The following is a 23,355-nucleotide window of genomic DNA, read 5'->3' as shown; positions in this document are numbered from 1 at the left end:
GAATCCCGCGATTTGATATAATCTAAGGCGGTTAAACTCCACAAAAGGGTCGTCATAACAACCGAAGACTGTCAGATGTTAAATGTTTCGACCGTCTAAACTATATGACCAACCAAAGAAGTCACAAATTTATTGTATTGCAAGAGACCGGCAAATGCTTTAGTTGGGTATGTTACCATACGGATTCTGCTCATTTCTCAAAGAATCTGAATTCACGCCGATGGCACGAAGCTCAGCCTGCGCCACATAGGCTACTAAGCTCTCAAACCCCTGCTGAGAAATGATTTATTATGAAACATCCCTTTTGTCTTCTTGGCACTCCTAGAATAACTTCAAGCATAAATCACTGATGACCATAGAATTGTTTTCTTTTCAACGCGTAAAATTGGTAACCACTTCCTTTCGTATTCAAACAATACAAAAGGCATCGTCACCAACGATTATTTCTTTGTTGGCAAAACGTGATTTGATTAGCCTAAAGATAGAGAAAGCACATTTTTAAGAAGTCACATAGATCGTTATGTGTCGATTATTTCAACTAGCATATCTCTAAGAAAACCTCATCATAACTACACTACACAATTTGAACAGACACCGAGTCAGGAAAAAGAGGCACACCTTTTCAACAAGTGTGGCTAAGCTTTCAGTGACAGCGGCTCGGACGACGGGTGGTTGCCGTTCGCCAAGCAGACGAATCATGGGACCAAGAACCTTCACCACACAGGGCTGGATGGCCTCGCCACTGGATAGGGCAACACACTCAGCGAGGCCCTGAGCGGCGGGCTCCTTGGCGTCCATGCTACCCTGGAGGATGCAGTCGGCATAGAAGCGCACCAGAGAGGGCAGCGGCAGAGTGGGCTCCGAGAAGCCTGGTAGTAGCATCAGTCGTCCTGCCACCACGTCCTGCGCGCGCTCACGCTGCAACCGCAATTGGTTGCTCACAAAGTCCACAGTGGCCGTCTTGATGGCCTTCTGAAGCTCAATCACGTTGTCACCGGAGATTGAATTGGTGGACCAATACTGCAGAAATAGATTTCAATTTGCGTGAGGCGCTGTAAACCACCACCTCCTTACATCTGACACTTCCAGAATAATAACAGAGGTCAATACTGATGCAGAAACATGTTTGACGGCATTCAACAGTGAGTTTGAAAGCTGTCAGAACATTATAACGGAAGTAGATCAGTTTACGAGGCAGATGTCAAGGACCTCCAAAGCCTCATCATCATATAGGAGTTTCAAATTTAGTAATACGTATTGAACTGGTACTGCTGACACTGAAACAAAGGTATACTCAAAAATCTAACAGTATGGGTTTCGATGAATGTGTCCAAGCACGACTTTTAAAACAAGTAATTATTTTGGAACTAATGTCAGCTTCTAGAGATTTGTCACTGAGTCAAAAAAGATATCAACTTCGGGACTAAGTCTACTTTTACTGATCGATGTGAGTAGTAATGTGCAAATTAGGTATTGTTATTTGTGTACAAATATGATGGTCCCTTTCACATACGTTAAACTAGATACGTTACAATGGAAAAAATACTTCGAATAAGGTGCCACAATATTCTAGCAATACTGGGATTCCAGTCGTCCGTCTGGATATTATCGCAAATCAGGACAGATACAATCAAAACACAATAAAAAGACAAGGACCACAAAAAACAAGCCAAAATTACAAAACGCGGCTGGTTTTAACTGGTTTTGCTGCGATGACAACTTAGTATTATCTGCATGGTGGCCAGTGACTAACTAGGAAGTGTTTTTGTGTGCTAATCCGTCTGCCCAGATGAAACGTAACAGGCTGGAACAAGTAGATCACGATGACGTTTGAGCTAACAGTCTCAAATGAAACACAATTAACACAAGTTCAGTCATCTGGGACAAATTCGTTTGTCATGTGGTGTACACAGTTTTCTGTCCACATAAACATAACAATACATTCACCACGGCAACATACACGAACACTGACCATCAAAAGAAATGGAGATTACAGAGCGATTAAAGCTGAACTGTGCAGGTTAAAACTCCATACAGAATGAATTTAAAACTGAACCAATGAACAAAAGTTGACAATAGAATGTCTCGAGGAGATCTTACCTTGAGAATGGCCTCAAGACAGGCCCAAGCAAAGGTCATTAATGGTAAGTCCTTGACAGCGAGAAGCTTGGAGAGATTTCGCAAAAGTGGTGAGTAGTAATCAGGTAGCAGGCATCTCAGTGATTCCTTGGGATCTCTTGGCCGAGGAAACATATCATGGTCGTCTGATGAATCACTGCCATCGTCATCACCCGCATTATTTTTTGCCATGAAATCATCATCGTCATCACCACTTCGTCCTCTTGATGTGTTTTCTCCATCGCTATCATCATTGTCGGATTCCTCCGTTATAACATTTGTAACTTTTCTACGCACAGAAATCATGTGGGGTTCTCTCTCCTCTTCTCCCGCGTTATCCACAAGAAAGGCCTCCAAGTAGACGTGAAGAAGACGCAGACAGGCGTAACAGTACTCCGGCGTATTGGGCTTCAAACTGGTGAACTCAATCTGTGTAGCGTTGGAGTCACTAAGCGAGAGACCGGTAATGAGTTCCTGCAAAATGGACCGCACAGCGGTGGTATCACTAATAGAGGCAAGAACGATACTGCAGTAGCGTAGATCCGCACTTTCCTTTGCGCACGCATCGACACCGACCGCGGCCTCTAGAAAGGCAGGCAGAATGCGGTCGAGGTGGCGCGCCAGTGAATCCCCAGCAATGGGGGCGAGATGCGCAAAAGTTTTGGCGTCGAGACGGGGATGGGTGAGCTTTGGCACGAGGTAGGGCATCAGGGCTCGACCTCGGATGGCTAGGAGCTGGCGAATGCCGTCTAGAGCAAATTCACGTCTCTGTGGATCGTCGAGGAGGACAAAGAGTTCAGGAAGAATTTCGTCAATAGCTCGGAGGTGAATACCGCTATAGAGCAGATCGAAGGCACGGGCGCCGGTAGCACGAACCTCCGCCGAGGGGTCGACCAAGCTTCGACGAATTGGCGAGGTCAGACGGTCGGAGAAATAGGCAATCTACGGGACGTGTTAAGATTTCGCTGACCTATGGATACATTTCAGCACCAATTAACATGACTTAAGATAACACTTTTGTATCCACTCTACCTACCAGGCATCTTCACCAACGCCAAGTCGGGTAGGCATGGGATTATGTAATGGTTTCGGATCATTCAGTGAGCACGTAATTGGTTAACTACTCATTTGTAGCTGATACCTGTAAGGTCAATTTGTGCAATAGCAAAGCAGAAAACGTCATGATGCGTCTAGCTTTTAAGAGCAGTGTAAAATCTAACAATGTCTTTATTCCTTCCTCTAGATAGTGCAAAAACCTAACACCCCCGTTACTGAAAACATCTCGTCCTCCAAACTAAACTGGGCATTTACGCATTTTAAGAAGGGCAATTGAGCCATACCAGCGTCAGTTTTTTTCAAGTATTTTGCATAAATATTCAGTACTCATTTAGAATTCTTCATAAAAGGCAATGGTAACCACGCGTTCAAGCGACAAAAAATGTCTAAGTGCATTAAACGGTCAATATAGAACGCACCAAGTGTGCTCTTTAAAACCGTTTGCAAATTATCAAATGCAATGAAACAAGCCGTAGGAGTCCGTTTTTGCCATCCGTGTTTTTACAAAATTAAATATTATCATAACACGAACCTTTGTTGAAGCTTTTGCTGCCTATTAGCAATGTGAAACGCTGATAGAACTCCATATTCTTAGATTAGTGTCGGTCACAAGACACTATGAACCATGAACTATTAAAGCATTGGCTTAAGCCTAAAAATTTGACTCTAAAATCCACCTAAAAGAAAATAGGAAAACCAATTGAAGACGTACCTGTTCTGGCTGACAGTTGTTCATAATGTCGATGAGACCGTTGCAGACACCACGGCGCCTGTTTTCGTCTGGCGAATTGAGGCCTTCTTCCAGATGTGGAATCACCTCAGGAAGAACGCGCTCACCCAACTTTTTCACAAGGTCACCTAGAGCCCGACCAGCCACCTAAAAAGTAAGTTTTGATTGATCAACGTAGACAACACTAACGGTGCACATCACTGACTAGTATCTTAGGTTTAAATTAATATAACTTCGGTCCACATTAAACGTCCGATTGGTAAAAAAATATGTGAAGTGTGATTCATCTCACTGGTTAGTTTTAATATTCCCATTCACGGTTTTCGCACCAATTATTCTAATTGAATGTAACTACATTTCCTGGAGATATCTGTGATCCCAGAAACTGCTCCCAAACATTTCACGCTTGCTTAAACACTCAGATTGGCTCTAAATATGCAAACAAATACGCGAGAATAGTGCCATTTTGTGTCCTTGGTAGTCAGTACCCAGTTACGTACACAAGTGCCGTTCCCCCCCCCCCCCTAACCTCCTCCCCCAGCTTATACCAATCGGTAAATACGTTCAACTAAAAGCTAATGTCACTGTTAATCGCATCGCAAACAAGTCGTGAAACAAGATCTAAAAATTGATTCATGATACACTTTAACCGACCAAGAAACGATTATGCTAAATTAGAACCCGTCCAGCGAAAACCATGTATAAAAAAGACGAGAGATCTAATTGTCGCACTGAAAAAAATAGGAGTGGCACTGTTTTACTACTTTGACAAAAAGCTAAGGTTAATGGTAATACAAAGCCAGCATCACTATGCATCGGTAATAAAATCCATCAAAATCTATGGAGTTTTAAACACAAAGTCGATAGTAAAGAAGTTAAAATAACAAAATCCAATGGTTGTACTACAAGAATATTAGCGGACTTAAAGTATAATTTCAAATAATTCCTCGGGGCAACTGAGAATTGGTAATCAAAATGAACTTTCCATCGTTAAAGAATTATCAGTATAATTTATAGTTCCCTTCACCTACATTTGCGAAAACACTTTACGAAAGCCCATGCTTTAGTGGTGTTGAAACTTGTCTAAGAGTAAGGACTTGAGGGAAGAGAATGGTTTTTGTTCACAGTCAAATAACTATCCAAAATATTCAGTACATGAAAATCGACACACTATAAATAATCTGGTATAAAAATAGTAGAAATCTTAATATTTTATTTGTAATAAATTCGCCTTTGTTTTTAGTTGACAAGACCATACTTAATCAAATCCAAACTACCGGATCGCCAATACTGCCAATACTGGAATATTTTTAAACGGATGATTAAAGCCGCCTAGATAAAAATTTCTGCCTTTTGAATGGAAAGTATTAATACCGTGAGTCAAACATTCCTCTACTAATTCCTAAGGTTTCATTTAAATTTCATGATAAGAATCGTAAGCTGTTTGATGCTGGAAACCTGAACGACCTCCAGACGCATCACTCACCTATAATACCCTTTGGGCACCTTGGAATTTTTATACATTCAAGATTGTTCTTCTTAAGCAAGTCCACCCCAAGACTTAATCAATCGTTTGGATGTCAACTACACTGATCAGCTTCCAACATTCAACCCATTGGTACCTGAAATTGGCTTACCAATTTTGAAATCACCCCAATTTTGTCCCCGAAGCAGCGGCGAAATGCTAGATGCTTCGTGATAGTGGCTATTCAGTCTACTACATCTCGACTTCTATGGAACTTCAATTACATCACCTGCAGTTCAGGTTTCGAGTTATTCTTTACTTCTACTAGAGGATTATTCTTTAATATCAGGCGGTGTGAGATGCAACCAAATCCATGCGCTACTTTGTAGTGGCCTTTCGCGAGGTCACAAGTAGATTCCACATCTCCGATTCCCCCTCTAAACTTGTGGGCGTCATAATATTTGTCTACTCCACCACTTCAGGCTTTGGCTGCTATGAAGTTCCGTTAAAAGCAATTAAAAAATAAAAAAGGTCGGAAGAGCCGGTTTTTGACGGTCATAGACAGTATATTAAGCAATTATTTTAACTCCAAATCCACAGGAAAATGATAGCCTTAAGTACTATTGATAATGCGTCCATTTTAAGTCTACGAAGTCTCGTTTCCGATTAGGCATTCATGATTCTAATCTCCCTCAACAAAGCTATTATTAGGTATCATAAACAGTTTGAGTGCCATAAAGTAACAGATGAAAAGACAGACGTAATGATGTCACCATAAATAAATGAAATATCGACAGGACCTGCTGGTGTTCCCGCAAAGTAGATCCCAGGGAGGTAAGAAGTAATTGTACGAGAACGGGCATAAGTTCGCGAAGAGTGCGCGGTGTGTTGACCACCACAATCTTCCAGATGTGGCTGGCCGCGTTGCGCACTGTATAGGTGGGGTCAGAGCGTGCAATGTGGAGACGCGCCAACACGCGGTTGCGTCGCTCCTCCCCCAGCGTCTCAAGAATTTTTTCGCTTGCTGCATTCGTCCCGAATGTGTCGTCCTCGTCGGCGGTCTAGGATGAGACAGAACATTAAGGGTCATTTCAAAAAACCAGGGTGAGGTAAGTCGACTGTAAATAAGATAGAGAATGGTTGGTTTATCATCCAAAGGATCGACTTTTTGAATATTTCATAACCAGCCTGCCAAATATTCCTTAAGTTGGTTATCCAAATGATAACCAACAAAGTTAGTTTTCTATAAAAGCAGTTTAAGTGGCCCTGAAAGTTTGAGAATTCACTTTGATTGGCTTCTACGTCCACCTGGAAAGAAAGCGCACAAATCTCCTGGCATCATATCCCCAATTAAAGTGAATTCTTATAAATCGCAACGCAAAATTCGGGCTCCAAATCGCATAGTCGATAAATATCTTATTTTCACATTCACAGTTATTTTAAACACAAACAGACGCTTTACTTGTCCTCGTAATCGCAAAAGTTTCGTAAGTCTATGCCACATACCAGATTATTGTCATTTTAAATGAGTTTTTCACGTAAAAAATAACAGCGCTTTCCAATGAAGCAAATTTAGGCTCCGAAAACGAGTTACACGACCGATACTTCCAGCCTTAATGTATCCGAAAACTCTAAATCCGATGGATCTGATCCAACAATGTTATAAATTAGCACTTTTTTCTATTCCTTAAATTTTCGTCCAAGAATGCATCATCTGTTTTGGAAGGAGATGCTAAATAATAGCTTTCTAATTTTAATAAGAAGCTTTTAGCTTTTAAACACCCATCATATTAGTGATTTGTCATGGATGAGCCGAGAAATCGCAAAATAGGAGCGGTATATACTTCATGAGGACTTGATTTAAAAATTAGGATAACCACTATCTTTAAAAACTGAATCTACTCTCATGTTTTGCACTCGATTAACAGACTTGGTAGCTTGTGGCGCCAGACCTCGGGTGAGTTTGGCCGCCTTTTACATGGTCGTCACGTTGGGGCCATGAGATGAGTTGGACAGTTTATATTGCGGTGTATACACCTGCTTTTCGTCAACCCAAGTTACGAAACGAAGTAAAAAAGAGGTTTCGCACTTGCTTATCAAGGCCATTAGTGATCTTCAATAAAAACCTATAATTTTGGTCACTCTTTGCACTACTCTAAAATAAATTTTGTCAACCTGACCGTTTGAGGGACCAGCTTATCGTGAAATTCCGTCCGATTAAAAGGCTGAAAGCGTTCAGAAATATTATAAATCCGAAAACAAACGTCAATTCCCCATTCTTAAAAAGCAATTCTGATCACATCAAAGCATGGCGCAGCCTTCACATCATGTACGCACAGTAACAGCCCAGATCGAGTGGTATTTGGCATGTAAATGAACTCACACCAAATCAGAGACAACCAAAAAGACTAAAGGAATACAGCATTATTGCCATTTTCGGGTATTTATATTGCAGTATTTAAAGAACACGCGTTCACTAGTAGCTTCGTAATAATCCCCGTGCATCCATTTTCACTCATGAAATACTTTAAATGGGGGAATAGTAACAAATACAGAGCCGTAAACTTTTTATCTTAATGGAATTAGACGCAGTCGCGGCTGGTTCAAATAACATTACTGTTGTTAAGAACTGAAATAATTAGATAATTTTTTAAATGCGATCGTACTTATTCCGAGTACAAATGGCAGTAAAATCCACCCTAAAGCGTACTTATAAACAATGATACATAGTTCCGCATGATACATAGGTTAATCAGTGTAGGGGCGCAGTTCCCTTAGGTAATTTTAACTAATGCTGTAGCAAGAGTTATAATTAAATTTCTCTCACAGGTACAATTAACCTATAATGACGTTTTCTCAAATGGGAGTCATTTACTGGAGGAACCGACAAGTTGCAAGAAATAACGGCAGATGAAATACCCTTGTGGTTCCCTTTCCAGAGACCCCGGAGAGTTTGTAAAGGAGGTCACCGGTGAGGTGGAGCGACGAGAGCCGAATGCGCCACTCAACGCTGAGCAAGCCCTTCTCCAATTCGGGCAACAGCAGTTCCACGGCCTCATTTGCAAAAAGGTCGATGATACGCTGACCCGCTCTCAAGGCTGTCTCACGAAGGTACTCGCATTCATCAGCAAGACCCTGGACAATAAGTGAGAAGGATCTTTTTCACTCTATACATTTTTAGTAAACGAAGAATATATCATACACATTAAAGGTACGAAATAAGGATTAGTTAAGAATGGACCTAATTTATAAAGGATATGGTCTGATAGCATGACTTAAATAGAGCGTTAAACTGCTTTTTACGCAAATTAACTACCACATTGTGAAAACTCATTACTGTTTTTGGAAATTTGAAGTAGGAAATCTAAGCACTGGAGAATAATCAATAGATTTACTACTGGAGATGGGGTTCTGGACAGCAAACTTCTAAGCTGCTCATATTTTGAAGCAAAGGTTTTCAAAGAAATGCGTTAGCAGTAAGGTATTGTACGGCCTTCACCTCTATTCTAAACAATTCATTTCACTCTATCTCCCCTGAAAAAACGTTATGGAAGTCTATGTGAAAATGAGCCATCAAACTTTGGTCTTTTCACTCAGTTGATTTCACATTCCTCGTTTGTATTTCTCTAATAATTTGGATCTAGAGGTGCGACAAATAAAATGTCAAGAATGACACTCGAGTCAGGATGACCAAACAGCATAAGTGCTGATTGAGGTATAAATCTTATTGTGCAGTTTACGCGAATTGCCACGTTAAGGTTTCTGTGCTGAATGTACGAATGTGTTCAGTCGAGTTCTCGACCTTGACAGACACTTTCCAGTCAAAAATACTTAAAAATATGCTAATACACTTCCGGACACGAAATCATTACAAATAATAAAATAGAGATGTCAGAAATGATCGACTCTCGATCCCACTATGTAAATAAGGGTAATCGGAATAAATAATGGCCTCAGAATTTGCACATTTACAAGAGAGGGCCGCATAAAAAATTGAGGCAATATCGAAGTATTATTATTTGAGCAATTTTTTTTCCAAAGAAATAGAAGTGAAATCGAACATAAATAAAACAGCGATGAAATCACAGTTTGGAAACAGGTGTGTTTGATAAAATGAAGAACCTACTGCAATTTGGAATGAAAACGAGGTGGCTATAAGCAACGCACTCTAACTACGTTTCAAAACCGTTCTACCGAAAGATGATTTACCAATGTGTAGAACTTATTCGAGAGGGAGACGGGAACGACGGGAGGGAGATTTAAAAAATGCAATTTCTAAATGACCTTTCAACTCATTTGTTCTTTCCATTTAAAGGAATTTCCGACGTGACTTCGACTGAATATTAAACTACACCTCCTTGAATTGAACTGAGGGGCTGGCACGTGAGGTAATCTACTGTAAAGAGCGACAGAAAGGAGAAGCCTGACCTTGAGAATGGGTGAGAGAATGGGCGCGATGAAGGGCGAGAATTCGTTGCGAAAGACCTCGGGCAGGTAGATGAAGAGCATGAGGTATCCGTCGCGCACGTAAGGCTGCACGTTGGTGGACTCCGCAGTGCGAATGAACTCGGGCAGGATGGACTCCAGTCGCGGCAGACCCATTCCACCGAGTACCTCTGCCAGGCCCTGAGCAGCGCCCGACCGGTCCACCGAGGACTGCTCCGATGTCAGCGTCGTCATTAGCCATGGCAGAAGATCCTGGGTGAGATCAATCCAAATGAGTGCGGAACTCGGTGCAAAATATCCTGGCAAAGATCAACTATTCCCTCTTCAACCATTCCAAATATCACCATCAGGAGGGGAAGACTTATCAAGTTTTTTAGCAGTTGTTTTTAAAGTTGATTGCACAAATGCATATATTATAACCCTGAATGTTTTGTGAAGAACAATAGCTTAAATTTTCCACTTTTAACTAGCACCATCACCAGGGGAAAGGAGTGTGGAAAAATTTACATGTTTTCGCAATTTCCGTGAAACTTTATTGCAGGGGCACTTGTTTGTCCATTTATTTCGAATAGCTACGAACCTAGGTAGCCACTTTGATAATGTACTTCTTTAGAGCCCTGAGCTGTACCCTTGCAACATGATCCATAAAGGAAAATTCGAAGTTATAGATCCACCTGAATCTGAAAAGCTGTACTATCATCAAATTTTCAAAATCAAATTAGCTAAGACTGGGAACAGGTTAATTCAACTTAAGTAGGTAGTAAAATAGACAATTCATGCCGAGTTCACACCTTTCAAACACTGAAATCCTAATTAAATCTTTAACCTGTTAAAAAGTTGAGTGTGAAAAGTTAGAAAATTAATACAATGAATATCTCTGAATAGAGACTGGTTGTCCAAATAATGTGCGTGATGTTTACATCGTTTTTCACCCTTTAATCTCTAGCTAGTAAAATATGTTCAAGGCTCAAAACCCGAGTTATTCATGGTAAGGCATTATTTAGGCTATTAGTATTTATATGGATGCACAATCATATCGCATTGAAATGCAAATTCAAGCACAATATGCAAAAGATTAGCCACAGACTCGGACTTAAGGACTTTAAAAGCACAAGCATACGGAGAACCAGATTAGGGTAACTGGGTCCTTTCGCAAGGTCCGAAAAATCGCCCTTCTCGATTAATCTAAAGTTTACACCAAGTTTGAAAACAGATTAGAAGCACACATGTTTGGAAAGGTGGAAGTTAAATAAGGTCAACGAATCTCGTTTTCTTTTACAGAAACACGGCCGTAAAACGAGGCGAATTTATCAAAACACATAGTACTCTTCACTGGTGCTCTGAGCAAGACGTTTGGGCGATTTTAGAACTAACCAACATCTTTGCCTACAGCTTGTGATAAGTCGAAGCAAGCGTTTATCTTGCAAAATGGCAAGCGCAAAAGAGTCTGTACGAATCGCTAAAGTGTATGCCACCTTATCCCAAATGAATTGAAAGACCGCTATGTGTGAAAATGTATCCAAGAGACTTAAATACACTAATTCAGAAACACCAAAGGCAAATATTATTCACGAAATGCACTCAAAGACGCTTCCGTAGAAGAAGCCGCAATCTGAATTTTAAGACGAGCTCAGAAGGAAAAAGTAATTTAGTGAAATCTTGCACATTCATATTGGAGCCTCCACGCAAAAAAGAAATATAACAATGACAGGTTTTCAATGGAAACAACTCGACGCACTTATTGCTAACTTTCAATACGCTTTAAAAGTGAATGCTTAAATGTAAATATATACAACACCAATCCTCCGTAAGACTAAGCAAAATACAACTAAAAAAATGAAAATAAGACACCTCTATCTCAAATGTTTTTAAAGAATGCCCTTACTAAATGGTTTACAGCTTGACTTTAAGGTTTTCGCAGAACGAACTAGAAATTTGCGTTGATCCCAATTCTATGTTAAAAGTCATTATATCTTACGCATGAAGGGTCACAGAACAGGATAAAATAGCCAAAGCACCAGAAAATAGACGAAAATAACACAAAACGCTTCCGCTTTGAATGAAGGATAACACTACCTTCACCGTTAAGCCTATAGGTAAGTCTTCGAGTTGGTTTCATAACAAATCGGTAAACTTTGTGAGACTCCCTATAAAGCGAAACAAGTTCTTATTTTATGTTTTTAAAAAATCGCATTAAAACGTGATGTATTTGCCAAAATCGGCTCATACAAACCTTTGGAAATGGGCCTCCAGTTGAAGTCTTGAGATAGCTCCAGAATAGAGCCATACGGAGCAAGAGCTTGGCAAATTTATTTGGTGAGAGCGAACATAAGTCCAGATAAAACTAATGGGCGAAAAGAGGATGGATGGAAGTGAAAGTACCTTGGAGCAGGCCTCACCAATGCCTCGGACCATGGCACCGAGGGCGCGCGCAGTGACGGAGCGCACCTCGGGCACGGGGTCGAGGAGGCAATGGCGCAGACCAGGCAGGATCTGTACAATGTAGGGCTCGAGGTCTTCTCGACGCGCGAGCCTGTAGAGAGTGCCAAAGATCTGCGCCGCCGCCTTGCGAATCGATGTGGAGCGATCATCAAAGGCGCGGTGTAGCACAGGCATGATCAGCGCCAGGCTGGCAGCATCCACCACGTGGGTGAAACAGGTATCGCGCAGAGTCAGGAGACACGTCCCCTTGTCGGTCAGTGGATCCTGCAGGCTTTTGATCAGGCAGGGCACGAGGGCTATTTCAGGTGAGAGAATACAACCAATGAGCCACTATCATGTTATTCATTACTAGGTAAATGCAAAAACTATGGCTGTCATCAATATTTGATTGATACGCTAATTTGTATCAATAACGGATGACTTACTGTTTTCATCGTGAACTGTCGTAAGCTTTTATTCAGCCACTCCAAGCATGAAAATGAATAATTTGGAGGAATCACAGGCTCCTTTCACACCACTTCATAAGCTTTTATTAAAGCTATTCAGACTTACAGAGGACTCAGGTGTTTCATGTGACCTATTTACAAGATAATAATCAGGTATCCAACATCTAATGAAAACAGCTTGTAACGGAAGACCTTCGTAATTTCTTGATTACACACAAAACGACGTAGCGAAAACAGATATCATGAAAAATTTTGGGTTGATTACTGCGCTTATGTGGTAGCACCAACGAGCCATTTTTTATTGCACCACTTTTAAGTAGCGCCAAGGTTGGATACGAGACTATTCCCAGACATGACTAAAAAAACTAGTATTCGGAATCCCTTTTGATGAAAGCTGACCGCACTAAACGTGTCAGAAAGGTTTGGGCCTATAGATTTATAGAACAGCCTATCTATTTGACATATCAGTGCGACTACGATTAAATACAGTCATTTGAGAGGTCGGTGAATTTTATTCTCAGATGTTGACTGGTCATATTGTGAAAAAGAGCATTTTCAGTGCTCCAAGTGTCTCAATAACTCAAGCTATATAAAAAAATCCTTAATTCATAGCAAGACAAATGGATTGTTAAGTATTAATGCCTCTGCTCCAAAGGGGTTTACTGTTACAGTTGTCTTTTCTAATAGAAAACTGCCATTCCAAAGTCAATCCATTTACTTCAATATTGTTGTGAATTTGACGATTCCCGTTTTATGATCATTGTTGGAATTCAGTCAGACTTCACCGGATAAAAATCAGTGTAGAACCTTGGGGAAAAAACAGAAAAACAGCTCTGAAACACGTGCAAAACGTTTTAAAATCAAAGCCAGTAGGGAACCTGTCTAGCTTTTGCGCCTACTTTGTTTTTTGTAGAAAGGACCCACAAAAAGATGTAATTAAATTATCAAGAAGAAGGAGAGAGGGCATTGCGCACCTTGAACCTCGGGATTGCGAATAACTGTTCCTATGCGTTCAAGGGCACAGGCCCCGGCCTTCTTGAGGTTCACCTGCGCGTCGATCAGCACGGTGAGGATGCGGGGCATAATCTGCGGCAGACAGGAGGAGAGTTGCTTGGGTGCGCAGCTAGTCATTGTGCCCAATACCTCGACCGCCTCTACAGGTACAGAAGGATAAGTGAGCTCCCCGTGGAGGCAGACACATGAAGGGGTGCAAGCAGACGTACGGCACTTTGTTCGCCAAGAATTGTCCTCGTCAATGACTTTGAGGAGAAGTGGTAGAATGAGTTTGATGCCGTGAGCACTGATTTTGCTCATGACAGCCCGACTGGTAACTGAAGCGGCCTAAAGGCGCATACAGGATGGAGTTAGTCCAAACAGAAAAAGTCGCGGCTTAAGTGTTGTGTGGGTCGGTAATTACCTCACGAACACCCAAGTTTGGATCTCCGAAACAACTGAGCAGTTGGGGAACGAGCTTCACCACATAGGGTTCAAACAGTCGCCCCAGCACGAGCGACAGGCGTTCAAACGCGAAAAGAGCACCTTGAAGAAAGTTGTAGGATAATAACCTCGAGAAGTCAAATATGCTTATTAAAGCAGTGAATATTCGCGATATCTTACGAGGGAGGGGACTAGGCTACAGCCATGACTGACCCATCAACTATATTATTATCCTTTGGAAGAAAAAAACGGGTGTTTTATGGGTTAACTCTCACTTTCTGCAGAGAATATTTCGATCAGGGGTGATAAAAAACGACTTAATAATTATTTACCAAATCCTAGCACATTCTTTCCAAAAAGTACTTCAAGATATCAATCAATAAAGTGGTTGATACTGGGCGGAAGGGATTAGTAGAGAAAGAGGTGAATATTATCATTTAAAAACGCGGCATTATAAAAACACTAATAAATCTAAAAAATGCTGCTAGAACCTAAAATGAAACTATTTCCACTTTCGCAAAATAATATTATGGATTATAACCACCTATAATATAGCCAACGGAAAGAAACTTGATACACTGCGACCTAAAACAACAGTGGCGAAGTAAATATATTCGCACAGTTTGGACGTTCACTGATAGAACGCAACCAAAATCCTAAGAATTCAGGAAAGGGCACTATATCACCGTGCTACAAACGTAGGTTAGATAAACCATTCCCGCCACAGATCTTAAACGACCCCCTAGTTACGGTGGCTTAGGGCCTTAGTTACACAAAGTGGACTTACTCTCCTTGAACTTTGGATTCTTGTCTTCCAGAGCAGCTAAAAGCCTATCAATGATGCCCCTCTGCCTCAATGTGGCAATACCACATCCGCGGACGATGCCAGCCAAGGCGTACGCAGCTCCACGCCTCTCCGCGTAACCCAAAGAGGAGAAAAGCGTAGTCATGAGACGAGGGAAAACTTTCTCTAACTGCTCAATGGGTAGCTTCGGAGCCAGTGGGGTCATCGCATCCTCGACGGCCTTTTGCACCTGTACACACACACGCACACCGGAGGTAGTTTTAATAATACTTCTTTAAAAAAGAGGCCATGCATCACTAACGGATTCTTGGAAGAAAATTGACTATCACAACCCAGATGTTTTATTATTCTAAGATGACACCGAATGCCCAAAAACTGAAACATTAAATTATTCTCAGATCAAAAACACCTAAATTCTACTCCACTGTTTAAAACTCAATCTGTTTGTCAAAAAATTGGGTGTTGACAGTCGCCGTAAACTTTCAAATGTTTGCGAACCCAGGTTTAGGTAAAGAATTCGGGAGGATCACATATACAAATACGAAGAACCAATTGTTGTCCAAAAAACCGGCTCAACTTTGCGCCAATACATCAAAGGCAAGCTTTAAGATCACTTCACCTCTAGAACTCGCAAAAGCTATTTTGATAATTGGTCCTCTTGCCTTTCCAATCTCTTCTAAGTTGAAACTGAAGCGCGTTTTCTAACCCTCCTGTGAGTCTACATGCACTTTCGGATCTAGTCTTTACCAAAGCAGGTTTCATTTTGGTGTTACCTAACACCTTGGTATCAGTTCAAGCCCCTCGTATGGTTATATTGCGACTAAAATTAGAAATGGCCTGAGCAGAACATCCCAAACTTTTTTTTACTAACCACACCCACCGCCAAATGTGTCAATCTTTGGTGTTTCAGGCTGCTTCCACCCTAACTCGTGTAAATCACAAAAATACCCCAGTTATGATAATTTTGTATTAATAATTGCGCATTCACATTAATTCAAAATTGACAGTGAATTGTTGGAGATAATGTCGGCTCTCAATCCATTTATTACTTAAGGAAATAGGATATTTTATAGCTAATGACAACACTTACCACATCAGCGGGAAAGCTGACAGCTGAAAGAAGACGATTGAAAATAACTCCAACTCGAGTATCCTCCTGCCCAAGGTATTTCGCTAGGGAGCCGAGAAGAACAACAACTGACTGTCGGACCATATCCAGCTCCTCTATGTTCGGCGCTTTGTTTAAAAAAGCCTCTAGAACTGGAAGTAGCTGCTGCAGATTCGTCTATGAAGACAAAGAAGGAGAAGGCATTATACCGCTTAGGATAAACGAGTGAGAGAGGAGTGTAACCTACAACTCCATAATTTCGAGTGGCTCCAAGACCAGCCTGCAAGAGGGCGCAGCGCACTTCCTCCTGCGAGTCGTGTAGACCCTCATCCACAAGAAATCGAAAAATTTTCTGGAGCCATATGCCAGCCTTCTGCTGCTTAATGTTCACATCTATGACAATGGGAGCTTCTTGTTGAGACGCCAGATAGTAGCCCGGTGTCCGGGAACAAGTCACTATAGCTTCAAGAGCATGGGCAAGACCAACTCGCTGTTTGGTGTACTTTGGTGGCAATGGTTCAATCGGCTTCCCGTGAGCATCCACCTTCGGTTGAGATTTCTAGAAATCAGAGGGGGAAGGATAAATTGAGGGTTCCTTTATGATGAATAGAGGAAGTGTTAAGTATGAGTAGGCACGCACTTCCATTAGGCAACGGTAGACCTCCAGCCAGTAGTCAATAACACGATTAATCTCGTCCTGAGACTTCCCATTGAGACACCGTTGAAGGGCACAGGCAGACGCCTTTTGGATGTCAGCAGATTTTCGAAGGCACTCCAAAAGAAGTCGAGTTGCCAGTACAGGGGGAGAAAGAACGTCAGGGTTTCGTGGACGTTGAAGCAAGACAAAAAGATGATGCTGTTTTGGTCTTTTCTCCTCTTCCTCGTCTCCAATCTTCCCCTCTTGCTGTTGTTCTTGTTGCTGGTCCTGCTGATCATCATCAACTGGTTCTGCGTTCACCACCATCTTCTCCGATTCACAACCGTCACGCAAACCCACAGCAGTCCACAGTCTTTAAAGCGGTAAATATAAGAAGGGAATTAAGTTACTTAATTTGAACTAAAACAGGTGAGATACTCAAATCCTACCGGAAATTTTCATCTCATAACTATAAAAAGGATGCCATGATGAAGGCATTACACAAACTAGCAGGTGACAAGCTGGCAAGCTCCGTGTACCAGTACAGACATCATTGGTCAAGGTAGTTGGCAATAGTGATACTGCCTGCATGGAACGACATACGGTGAAGTGTCTTGCGAAGACTATGAATCCTCGAGTGTCAATTCACTCAGAAAACTCCAAAAAATAGCAGAAATGCGCCTGTGCTAAACTTCCCATTGAGCAATTCTTAAGTATATGCTATTGATTTACTCATGAAGAACGATAAATTTGATGCCAAAGAACACCAAAAAACAGCTTTCACAAGATACCTGTCAGCATCGATAGCCACCTCCACAAAGGGATCGCACCGAGAGATAAAGAGTCTCAGTTGGCTGTTAGCAATGAGACAGAGAGTGGGCCAGCTAGTAGGGTCTGCGACACTCTCGTCCATACGCAAATCTCCCTCACCCATGGCCTTGTTAGAAACGACCGCCGTGGCAGCTCGCTTCCTCTTCTTCTTTTGCACTCTGTTCAGATTTCCATCGGATGATTTTGCACCTGTGATGGCGACGACAGAAGCAATATCCTCCGACTGCTGCTTTTCCTGTTGATCTTCAGCGTTGTTGCCATGTGCGATAGGGACAGCGACGATAGTTGTGAGGATAGGAGGAGAGAGGGAGTGAGTGAACAGATCCGGGAAGTGTTTCGCTAGATTAATCATGCCCTAAAAGGGTATGGAGATCAAAGCCTGTCTCAAGTAGTCTGGGCCAGTCAGTACAAAACTCACCGTCAAGGCAGAGGACCGAGTGAAATGTGTCGGTGCTACAAGACGTTCCATTAGGTCATAAACTATGGGAGTCATAGAGATCAGAATAGTTTCCCTCTTTTCTGGCTGGTATTGCAGCAAGTAAAGGAGGTAGTGAATGTGAAGCTTTACTGTATTTTGGAACACATCGTTAGAAAAGGCTGACAGGCCATCATCGTCTCTGCTGTTGCCTTCAACAATTAGACCCAACTCCAGAGCCAAAGAGTGTTGTTCAATTAGGTGCAGTAAGAACTGAAGGAAGAATTTCGTCAGATACTGCAAACATTGACATTACCTATTTACACACCGCCATCAACTCACCTTGTAGATAACACCAAATTGCAGTGCCTCACACAGCTTGGAATAGGAGCCAATATTATCATAAAAACCAGCAGTTGGACGAACCTGGTTCCAAACAGTAGCCAAAAACCCACCATAATGAGCACACAGAGCCCATCTTTTCTCCTCTTTCTCCTCATTCCCAGTGCTTTTAAGCTCTTCAAAGTGTGCAAAAGTAGAATGTTTGACGAGAATCTGATCAAAAATGGGGATGGCAGCGGAGATAATGATAGCCCCTGAGGCTGTTCGTTTTATGACCTGAAAAGATGGAAAATATCTCCATACCGACAGCCACACTCAAAAGCGCAGATATCGCTCCCAAGCTCACATCTTTTCGAAGACACTCAGTAACTACCTCAGACTGTTCTCGCAGAGTAAAAAGTCGACAGATTGCATGCCACTTCCCGTTTTCCGCGCAAATCGACTCCTCTTCGACGAAAGACGCAACCTGGAAGGAGGGCACCGGTGGCTGGTTCCTCAAACAGATTCGGGGCGGTTTTAAAACCCTGATGGACCAGGCAGCAAAGTGCTGAGCCTTCTGTCGACGTATCCTTGCATCGGTAACGGCAGGAACCATCGCCACTTCGGCCATCAGACGTCCGAGACGACTGTGGGCAGCGATAGCAAGGGGGGAAAGGAGAGGTAGTTGCAAAAGATGGACAGTGAGGCTCCAAAGGTTGAATGAATTGCGTAACAGAAATTCGAATGAAGCTGACTGGCTGTCCTCATTCTCGTTGAGAAGGGTGTCGTTTAGGATGGTGAGAAGATCCATTAAGTGACTCCCCTCTGTGAAGAGCTAAGAGAAACGAAGAATCGAAGTTAACGTAGGTGACTTCTTGAAACCGAATAACCGAGAGAAATATGAAAATGTACTTTGGAGATGCGTTTGCGTATATCCTCTTCTTTTTCCATCTCAGCCTTGATAATTCCGAGTTGTTTCGGGGTTAATTGTGGGGCAACGGAGGCCAAAAAGTCGGGCTCCTTGCCACCTGCTGCTAGCCGTCGTTCCTTTTGCTTGGCCTGAGCCTCTAAAATGTCCATTTGGGTCTCATGAGAGTATAGTTTTCCTTCTCTCTTAATGCTTGACCTGTTTATCTGATAGCGAGGGAGACTATCTAAGAGCGCTCGATTGTAAAGGGTGCCAGGTTGGGCTAGCATTATTCCAACCTCGTCTGCAGTGACATTTGTGTACTTGGAATTTGACAGTTCAGAGCAGAGTCGGGTAGCCAAGTGGGATGCGAATTTCACTGGAGACCATTCTATGAGGCGCTGTAACATCAAGCGATGCGCCTAGGAAAATCAAAACATAAAATCTTTAGCATAAACAATCAAGGCTCGATGAAGATTTCTCGCGAAATTAACAAATTCAGGGTCATCATTTTCTCAGCACATAATATACAACTTAAAGATGGTTCATTGTCGAAGCTTACATTCTAGAAGTAGAGTTGAATAGATTATCTTGGAAACGTAAAGCCGGTGAGTCAAAAAAAACTCAAATGCCAACAGGTCCGAACCTTTTGTTAACAGACACACTATAGGCTTATCGTTGGGCTTTAAGTATTGCCTTGTGGTTTAAAAATATGAAAGCTGCACTTACCACATCCAGTTTTGGCAGTTCAAAAAGTCGATCTACGACGTTGTTGAAGGCCTCAATACCTTCTGCTTCATTGAAGGCCGCCATTGCCTCCGCTTTGCGAGGCAATCTGATAATCGAAAGAAGATCTATCCATGCGTTCCGATTATAGTCGACTGGAATAAAAATAGTCGCAGTGAAAACCACCAACGTATATTCCGTCCTTAAAGAGTTCCGCCATCTCACCTGCAAGTGGATGACTGAGAGGGTAGAGAGTGGCGCAAAATAAGCCCAATTTCTGTCCTTCCGATAACGCCTCTTGAATTAATGAATCCCCGAGAGCTGGTGTAAGTCTCGAGTTAGTAAAGATGGACTCTACAAGTTTTAAAGTAGTAGCCGAAGCCGCCTTGCCAACCATGGTCACAAGCTGTACCAAACGTCGGCCAAACCGCGGTGCATTTTCTACTCCCGCGGCCAAGAGATCGCTTGCCCTGTTCAGGGACTCTAACACCAAGAGATTGAGGTGGTTCTGAATTATCGATTGACCGACGACGCGGTTACGCTTGCCCTCTTTGACTAAGTGGATGAGGAGGCAAAAGTGGATGTCCTCCAGGACTTGACGTGAGTCGGTGTAGAGCCAGAGCAAAATGAGGATGCGATAGAAGGCACTGTAATTAGGCACATATGCGTTGAAGGAGCGTTGCAACAGTCATGACAAAATTCTCATAAACGTACCCCCTTTGGGTGTGGGAAAACTCATTGGCGTGGTGCGTTAAGAGAATATGAATACACGAAATGAGATAGGAATGAACTACAAAAGAAATCGAGACGGTAAGTGATTAATGTCAAACGAATCAGGTCACTCACCATCCGGAGAGGTGGTGAGAAGAAAGCGATCCTTGAGCCACAAGGGTATAGAGTCCTGATCTTCGGGAGTTACCTTAAGGCCACTCAGAACAGACCACATATTTTCTGGAATCTTGCCCGGTTGGCTAGTGTTCATAAGCCACAAACTTGCTGCTGCGACCGCCTGACTCACAAGGGGCGACGCAGGAACCTCCTGTTTAGCCGCTTGAGCTGCCGTGGCGAGGAGGGGAATGTAAGCTTTAGGGAGCTTCCCACCTAAGAAAGAAACGTCGAATCAGACCATACGGTACTGGTAATGTCGGAAGAAGTATTATGGATGTGTCTACTTGATCGGCGAGTTTCATCAAGGAACCGGAAGATTGCCATTTTCACTCGATGCGAGGTCTTATTCGCGAACAACTTTTCCTGATAAAAGAAAAATGCAGTGAAAGCTCAAAAGATGGCCAGCACTTCACTTTAGAGACTCAGGTGAAGAGATAACACCAAATTAGTCCTTGAGCAAACACCTTTTATTTTCAGTAACTTTTAAAACCATTGAAAATAGTGTGCAAATGCTTACCTTAATGGTCGTTTGAGCCTTCTCGTTAAGCGAGAACTTCGGCAGTTTCAACCACAAGCCCAACTGTTTCAGGGATGATTCGATCATGTCCTCATTGTCTAAGAGAAGACAAACTTCAGTCACCAAGGGGTTCACTGAAGAGCTTAGGCTTGAGCAAGACTACTCACCCTCAGAAGTGATCATATCAATGAAACTCCTCTGCACTTCGGGAAAGGCCTTCGCATTTCCCGATTTCGGTTGTGACAGACTGCCGAGAGCGTGAAGGAGCGTCAGTTTCACCTCCAAAGATGCACGCCGACCATCAGGACCGTTAAGTTTCGATAGTACCTATTACGAATGCTTGTTTAATCCTTTCCTGACGCCCAACATGCACCTCTTTCTAGCCTGCGCCTTGTTAATTAGATCTGGATGTGAATGGATGCGAAGCGATACCCTTGGTACTACTCAAATTTCAAAAGAAATCCTGATCGACCTCTCGGAGACAATGGGTAATGGAACAGAACTGACAAGCCGGAAATATGTTACAGAACTTACTCGATTGTAAATGACGATGGTGACGCTTTGGACACTGCAAAGTTTTGCGATTGAAACGAGTGAAGAGACACTAGCTTCACGGATGCTTGGGTCGGTGGCAATGAGATTACTAATTAGTGGATCAATTATTTCCGCACCGATTTCACCAATTGTTAATTCAAGTTCCTTTAAAATCACTTCAAAAACTGGGGAAAAAAACAACTTTGGTGAAGATGTAGACTTGAAGCATACCAGGAATGGCTGTTTCCGGCGACCGCAGAAGTTTCCTACCAACAACTGGTAAGAAGTGCTTCTTGAAGGAATTCTCATCAATGCAGTAGTTCAATATTCCTCCAGCTTGCTCCTGAAGGACAGAACTAAATCGGGGAATGGAACTCACCAAAAAACGGGTTGAAGAATCCTGCTTCCCGGAGAAAGCATACTCGAGTAAAGTGTTCACAGTTTTGAGCTACATTTGTAAAACTTTAGATGAAATTCCTACCTTATCCAATGATTTCACGGTTTCATCGTCTTTTCGCAGAGCACAAGCAAGAGAAGCAATGGGTAGACATCTTTCAATATGCTCTAACGAATGCAACATAGAGAACACCATTTTCAATGAAATAGGTGCCTGAAGATGCCATAACTTACACCCAACTTACATAATCCCATAGTTTGCAACACAATTCGCGACCCACTTGATGGTGAATAAGTCGTTTGGAACAGAGCAACTCGGAGACGCAAAAAACCCACGAATTATACTAATAACTACTCAGGAGAAACGAAACGCTGATATACCATTTCCCTAAAAATTCTTAGTTCGAACGGGTCATTAATATCCAGTTGTTTGAGCATAAAGGTGAGATATTTTGCTGCAAACACAGTTCGGGAGAAAAAACTAGGAAAGTTATAGGACCATAGGTTATATAGTACCTGACCGTAGTGGTAACTTGTGGCAGGTAAATTCCTGCAACTTTGGACAAAGTGTCTGCCTTATCCTCAGAGAGAGCACGAATAGTGCACTCTACTACGCGTGCAAATGCCTTCCTGTTATTTAGGAGCCACGACTTCTTTAAATACTCAACAAGGATGCTTTCGTAACTTATTGCTGATGATGTTCCCGACTCGGCAGTCGCCTGAGGAATGTTGAACATCACCACCATATTTAACAATAACAAACACGGGCACCGCACTAAAGCTTGAGCTTAGGAATGGTCAGCGTGACAACTTGCAAACAGCGCATGGTGTGCCAGTCAATTATAACAATCAGTTTCCACCCCTTGTACCAACTCCAAGTCTCTAAGAGCTTAGGCATATTTATAATTAATAGAATTGACTCTTAGTCCATAAAACCACGTTACCTTTTAAGAAGTTATGGGAATTGACCAAAACCCTCCAAAAAACATACTCTGTTTATGTTAGCGCACAGAGTTATATCATTTGCCATTAAAACTTTAAAAGAATATTTCCTCAGCCTAGACCACAATTTTTAAGCAAATGCTGCATACACCCAAATCTTTTTGACGTTCCTGAGGTTAAATTTCGTT

General features: G+C 42.2%; 1 protein-coding gene across 1 annotated transcript in view; it reads right to left on the bottom strand. All coding sequences in view use genetic code 11, as the record gives it.

Annotated features, from left to right (window-relative positions):
- The window catches only part of EGR_02192 (Translational activator GCN1), a gene marked incomplete at both ends in the record, with an annotated part of 29,910 nt that extends 6,948 nt beyond the window's left edge, over positions 1 to 22,962 (bottom strand). The window contains 28 exons of the mRNA XM_024491441.1: positions 619 to 1,020; positions 2,101 to 3,060; positions 3,887 to 4,051; positions 6,170 to 6,430; positions 8,289 to 8,504; positions 9,798 to 10,067; positions 12,198 to 12,553; positions 13,678 to 14,044; positions 14,121 to 14,242; positions 14,928 to 15,174; positions 16,036 to 16,230; positions 16,301 to 16,612; positions 16,694 to 17,063; positions 17,482 to 17,876; positions 17,940 to 18,209; positions 18,279 to 18,554; positions 18,625 to 19,092; positions 19,170 to 19,586; positions 19,894 to 20,045; positions 20,116 to 20,537; positions 20,605 to 20,680; positions 20,737 to 20,991; positions 21,063 to 21,141; positions 21,296 to 21,393; positions 21,463 to 21,622; positions 21,830 to 22,014; positions 22,061 to 22,185; positions 22,742 to 22,962. Of these exons, the coding sequence (XP_024354294.1) occupies positions 619 to 1,020; positions 2,101 to 3,060; positions 3,887 to 4,051; positions 6,170 to 6,430; positions 8,289 to 8,504; positions 9,798 to 10,067; positions 12,198 to 12,553; positions 13,678 to 14,044; positions 14,121 to 14,242; positions 14,928 to 15,174; positions 16,036 to 16,230; positions 16,301 to 16,612; positions 16,694 to 17,063; positions 17,482 to 17,876; positions 17,940 to 18,209; positions 18,279 to 18,554; positions 18,625 to 19,092; positions 19,170 to 19,586; positions 19,894 to 20,045; positions 20,116 to 20,537; positions 20,605 to 20,680; positions 20,737 to 20,991; positions 21,063 to 21,141; positions 21,296 to 21,393; positions 21,463 to 21,622; positions 21,830 to 22,014; positions 22,061 to 22,185; positions 22,742 to 22,962 (7,842 nt within the window). The remainder of the gene's footprint in view (positions 1 to 618; positions 1,021 to 2,100; positions 3,061 to 3,886; positions 4,052 to 6,169; positions 6,431 to 8,288; positions 8,505 to 9,797; positions 10,068 to 12,197; positions 12,554 to 13,677; positions 14,045 to 14,120; positions 14,243 to 14,927; positions 15,175 to 16,035; positions 16,231 to 16,300; positions 16,613 to 16,693; positions 17,064 to 17,481; positions 17,877 to 17,939; positions 18,210 to 18,278; positions 18,555 to 18,624; positions 19,093 to 19,169; positions 19,587 to 19,893; positions 20,046 to 20,115; positions 20,538 to 20,604; positions 20,681 to 20,736; positions 20,992 to 21,062; positions 21,142 to 21,295; positions 21,394 to 21,462; positions 21,623 to 21,829; positions 22,015 to 22,060; positions 22,186 to 22,741) is intronic.
- Positions 22,963 to 23,355: the final 393 nt, after the last annotated feature.

The sequence above is a fragment of the Echinococcus granulosus genome (assembly GCF_000524195.1).
Source record: "Echinococcus granulosus chromosome Unknown EG_S00009, whole genome shotgun sequence".
In the NCBI taxonomy this organism is placed as follows: domain Eukaryota; kingdom Metazoa; phylum Platyhelminthes; class Cestoda; order Cyclophyllidea; family Taeniidae; genus Echinococcus; species Echinococcus granulosus.
Note: the sequence above shows the minus strand (reverse complement) of the source record. Positions and strands in the feature narration are given on the sequence as shown.